At 24.0% G+C, this 6,100-nt stretch overlaps 1 protein-coding gene across 1 annotated transcript; it reads left to right on the top strand.

Annotated features, from left to right (window-relative positions):
• Positions 1-228: 228 nt before the first annotated feature.
• LOC133802549 (uncharacterized) lies at positions 229-1,040 on the top strand. The gene has a single exon (XM_062240885.1). It carries the CDS (start codon positions 328-330, stop codon positions 607-609), a length of 282 nt encoding a protein of 93 aa, XP_062096869.1. The 5' UTR covers positions 229-327; the 3' UTR covers positions 610-1,040.
• The last annotated feature ends 5,060 nt before the right edge of the window (positions 1,041-6,100 follow it).

Below are 6,100 nucleotides of genomic sequence, written 5' to 3'. Positions count from 1 at the left end.
TAAGATGTAAGGAGGAAGAAGGGAGGCTAATAAGACTATAGTTTAGACAGAGCTTTCAATAACATATATATGGCTTCGTGTAGGGTTTAAAAAATTACACGAAGTCTGCCTACGTGGCATGGCTTGGCGTGAAGAGCTAGCTGGACACCAACCCATTACGCCACGTCACCACTCTCCCTAACTCCTTTTTAAATCCTTAATGTCCTTTAGTTTACTCCCTCCACATTTCAATTCAACCAATCTCTCTCTCTCTCTCTACCAAACTAACTTCTTCTTCTTCTAATCTCTCTCTCTCTCTTCTGTATCAAAATTTCATAGCTAGTAAGAATGGAAGGTCTCATTCCATTAGTGTACAGAGTAATAGTAGAGTACAAGAACGGTAACAACAACAGACACGAGCACCACCGCGACCTGTTGAGTTCATGGCTGATCAACAGTACCGAGTCGTCGTCTTCCATGGCTTCCGTCTCATACATCCGCCTTCCGACCGGAGACTCAGGCCACTTACAAACCTCACCTTTCACCCTCGCTTCTTCGCCTTCTTCTTCTTCTTCTTCCTCTTCTTCTGGAGTTCAGTACTCTCCGGTTCGTCGTAGGGTTGCAGCTTAATTGGTCGTCATCATGTGCTTGTTTGGTTACTAAGAAAATCTGGAAATGGAAAGTGCTTCAAGAAAATTGATCTGAAAGTACGTACTACTCATCAATTAATAACGTATATATGTATATATATATGTGGGTGTGTGGTGGTGAAACATTTAATTGTAATGATATTTGAAAGTATTATTGGGTTGATCATGGATATGTAATTTCCTTTATATAGTACTACTATATATATATATATTAAGATTACCATTGTATTTTTCTTTTTTAGTTTTTGAGAATAATAAGAATGAAAAAAGATGTGGAAAAACCCAAAGGGGGCCACTTCTTGTTTCTGTCTTGTATTTGGTAATTAGATATAGTGTGTGAGAGATTTCTTCGTCCAATTGTAAATATTGATCTTATTAATGTTTGGAAAATAATGTAAATATTGTTATGTATATTGGCCAAAGGGTCCTCGATATATGTTTCATATTAAGTTTTTAATTCTTAATTACTTTTTCATTGTCTGAATCAAAGTTAGTTGTTTGTGACAATAATATAATTAATATGTATGTATTGATAGATATTGTTTACTATAAATTAGCCGACGGAAAGTGAAATTTATCTACTTTTTATATAGATTGATCAATCAAATCAACTATTTATGACACAAATTCTCCAGCCATTTTGATATCTACACAACTATTTTAATTTTAATTTAAAATAAAAAGAATATTTGTTTTTTTGAATTTTTGAAATATTTTGAATTTTAAAATTTTACAAATTTTTTTTTTAATTTTATATTATTTTTTATTTTAAATTATACATACGACTGACGTGATAATGAAAAGTCAGCAATTCATTAAACACATGAAATAAAATTAGAAGTCTTATTTTACAATTTCGAGAATAATTTTTAACAATTCGAAAATACACAATAATGTATTTATTATAATTCTGTGAGAAAAAAATCCTACATAACCTTATTTATTATTGGTAAATTATTTAATATGGCTCCATGTTTTCTTAGATTTTTTTTAGTCAAATTTGTTGTTTTACATGAATATTATTTATTTTATTTTTAAGTTAAGTCAGTACCATACATATCAACAATTAAAATCATTCTAACCTTGCTCAATTAGGACATATGCTCAATCTGCCGGTTAATGTTAATTTTTGAATATGATTTATCCTTTAAAACTTTTGATTTTTAAAGTTGGGAAATAGTCCATTTGACTAATTAATTTAATAAGCGTGTGATGTAGTCCTAAAGTATAGTAGGAATTAATTAAATCAATAATACAAGGGAAATTATGTCTCAACCTGGAAAATAATGTATATGGGTCAAATGAAAATTTTGTGTACAGATGGAAACTGCTTATTCCATTCTCACTTACATTATTATATTCACAATAAATTGTCACTACAATTTGACTGGATATTATAAATAAATTTATCTATTTAAGGTGTCGGCTATAACTTGTCCATCAATTAAAAGATTTTGGCTTAATACTTATAAAACACAATATATAGTATATAAAATAAAGGGAAATTTACAAAAATGCACTAAAAGTTAAAAAAAATCTGAAAAATACAGTACTTTACAAAAATACGGAATTTTTGGATAAAAACACGGAATGGCAAAATTGTAAATACGGAGTGGCAAAATCATAAATAAAAGCTGTAAAATACAATTTCTTGTGATCAACGTTTACAAACTAGTAAATATATGTTACGAACTTGTAAATATCTGTTACGTGTTTGTAAATAATATTTTCAAAATCACTTATAGAATTGTAGATTTTTTTTTTTTTTTTTGTAGATAAAACTTACAAACAAATTTGTAACTAAATTTTTTATTTTTGTAACAATAATTTACAAATCTAGTTTTACAACTAAGAAAGATATTTTTGTAACTAATATTTACGAAAATATTTTATAGTTAAGAAATCATAAAGAAAATATACATAAAATTATTATACTTTTTCATATTATTACAATATTGTACCAAAAAATTACATGAAACATCATATTTATGCTATACAACTTAAAAATATAAATTTAAGATATTCATTATTTATAAAACACTTTATTGAATATAGTGGTGAAATACAACATTTTTCTTTAAACAAGTTTTACATTTTTGTAACAACAATTTACAAAACTAATTTCACAACTAAAAAGTTTATTTTTGTAACTCACATTTACATAAAAATTTATAAATTAATTTAACATGATTATTACAAAGATTTACAAAATTAATTTTTTAACTTTAAATATATTTTTGTAACAAAACTTGAAACTTGGATTAGATTATGATTTTGGTTTAACATGGAGTGTTGAGACTTGACTAGCTATGATTTAAAAAATATATAATATTTTTATAAAGAATAATAATATTGTGATTATCTTTAACTATATATTGTAACATATAGTTATTAATGTTAATTTTAATTAACAGTATATTTGTAATTTGTATAAATATTTATTTATTTTTTGAGTAATTGTATAAATATTAATAAATATATTTATTTTAAATAAAATAAATTACTTTATTTTATTTTATTTTATTGAAGGTAGTAAGTATAATTATTATTACTTTTATTATTATATTATTTGATATACCTAATTCTTATTAAAAATTGAAATAAAAAAGTAAAACAAAGGGTTAATATATATATATATATACACACACGGGGTGATAGGTAGTAAATGCCGTATTTTTGTAATTTGTTAACATTACCGTATAAAACGAATTTTTTTTTAGATTACGGTAGAAGATGTAATTAACCCTAAAATAAATATAAATCTAGGGAATTAACTAGACAATATTTTGTTTTGTGGTGATTGATCATGATCATTATGTAATTACTTGTATTTACTTAAAAAAGATAACAAAAATAGTTGGAGTTTTTTTATATTTTTTTTTCTTCTAAAATTGTGCCTAGCTAGATCTCATTTGGCTTGAGAAAAGTAAACTGGTTTTAAAAAAGATGGTTACGAATATTATTTTCCTTAAATATTCAAATAAATAATGGGGTAGTTGGAATTTCAATTTTATTAGATTAATAACTTATAGATTACTTTTGTTGGTATTTCCTTTTCGTTCATCAAATTGCTAAAAATAAATCAATAAACATAAATAATAAGAGCCTTAGAGCCTACTCTGTCGGAATACTATGTTTTTTTTTTTTAAAAAAAAAATTCTACACTAATTGGCTTTTAATAAAAGGAATTGGCACTTGATTATGTAACACCATTTTCAAACTCTGGTCTAGTAGAAAAAAGACGATTATTAGACAAACGATGAAATATGACAATGAACAATCTCCTTTATTATTATTATTATTATGTTTTTTTTTGTCTACGGTAGGGGTTTAAAAAAAAAAAGGTAATTTACAAAAATACACTAAAAGTTAAAAAAAATATGAAAAATACGGTACATTACAAAAATACGGAATTTTTTGATAAAAACACGGAGTGGCAAAATCGTAAATACGGAGTGGAAAAATTGTAAATAAAAGTGGTAAAATACATTTTTTTGTGATCAACGTTTACAAACTTGTAAATATCTGTTGCAAAATTGTAAACATCTGTTACATGTTTGTAAATAATATTTACAAAAATCAGTTTTAGAATTGTATTTTTTTTTTTACATAAAACTTACGAACAAATTCGTAACTAAATTTTTTATTTTTGTACCAATAGTTTACAAATTTAGTTTCATAACTTTGAAAGATATTTTTTGTAACTAACATTTACGAAAATAATTTATTGTTAAGAGATCGTAACCAAAATTTACATAAAAATAATATATTTTTTCATATTGTTATAATATTATACCAAAAAATTACAGGAACCATCTTATTTATACTATACAACTCAAAAATATAAATTTAAGATATTCATTATTTATAAAACACTTTATTAAGGGAAATCTACAAAAATACATTAAAATATAAAAAATATATGAAAATCTATTACAAATTTGTAAATACATGTTACAATTGTAAATATTTGTTACAAATTTGTAAACATCTATTATTAAATGGTAAACAATTTTTACATTTTTGTAACTAATATTTAAAAAATTAGTTTAAAAAGAGATTAAATTGTAACTAAAAAATTTATTTTTGTAACAAAAGTTTCTTAAACTAGTTTTATAATTAGAAAATATATTTTGTAACTAATATTTACAAAAACATTATATAATTTTTATTAGCATAATTGTAACAAAGATTTATAATTCTAATTTAAAAATATTAAAATAATAATATTGTGACGATCATTAACTATATTGTAATATATAATTATTAAACCAATAACCAATGTAACTCATAGATATTGATTTTTTTTAGTAATCATGGATATTGAATTCGAAAGCAATAAATAAAACATAAATTTATTTAGTTTGATCAATTTTTTTAATTATTTATCCTTTGTTATTTTTATAACATCTCTCAACATATATACTACTAATTTATTGATTGACTTAATTAAAATAAGTTTATTTTTAATAGTAATATTATATGTTTTCTTAAAGCAATATTCTAATTGTTTTGTCTATATAATGCTTTGTTAACCTATTTAAATATCAAGTAAAAAGTTAAATATTAAAAAAAACAAAAAAAAGAGATATAGGAAAAAAAATGTAGACTACAAAGACAAAAAAAATGGAAAATATTAGCAAAAAGAAAATAAATTTAGTTGATATATATTTATATATAAAAGTAGCATATTATAAAAAAAAAACATTTATACTACCGTTGGAATCATTGGATGGGTGATTCAGCAAAAACAAAGAATTAATTTGTGGGTGAAAACTAAAGCAGAAGTTACAAATGGGAAAGATAACAATTATACCGTAAATTTGTAATAAACTTATATAACCGTATATTTAGACTTTTTTTCTCAAATACCGTACAATTTGTAATTTTCCCTAAAAAAAACCCCTAACAGTGAGACTCTTTTGTGTTATCAATCCATGAACAGTTTTCAATGCTATTTTTTTGACTGTGTATATTGTAGTTATTTAGAGTTTTCTGTAAATTTTCAGAAAAATCTGAATAATTTATTGTGCCGAAACTAGTTTAAAAACAAGTTATTGCACGTGTGACTAATTTTTTTTATGCGCGTAGAAAATAACATGTTTGAATTTAGTTTTCAGCACTATAAATTATTCAGAATTTTCTGAAAATTTGCAAGATGGTCTAAATAACTACAATATAACGATCATACAAAAAAATTGCGTCAAAAATTATTCACGGATCAGAAATACAAAAGAGCCCGAAAGCCTCTACCATAAAATACTCCATTATTATTATTAATTTGTTTTTAAGAGGAAGATAGTGAACTACTTTGAAGGACAACATGTGCTTAAAATGACAAAAACATAATGAATAAATTTAATCACAACAAGTTTAAGAATGACTGAACTGATGTTTTAAATAGACCTGAAATATTACAAACAACAATTAAAAACAACCACCACCAAATCTGACAAATATAAAAAAAAATG

The sequence above is a fragment of the Humulus lupulus genome, chromosome 9 (genome assembly GCF_963169125.1).
Source record: "Humulus lupulus chromosome 9, drHumLupu1.1, whole genome shotgun sequence".
Classification (NCBI taxonomy): Eukaryota; Viridiplantae; Streptophyta; class Magnoliopsida; order Rosales; family Cannabaceae; genus Humulus; species Humulus lupulus.
This window is presented reverse-complemented; position numbering and strand designations above follow the sequence as displayed.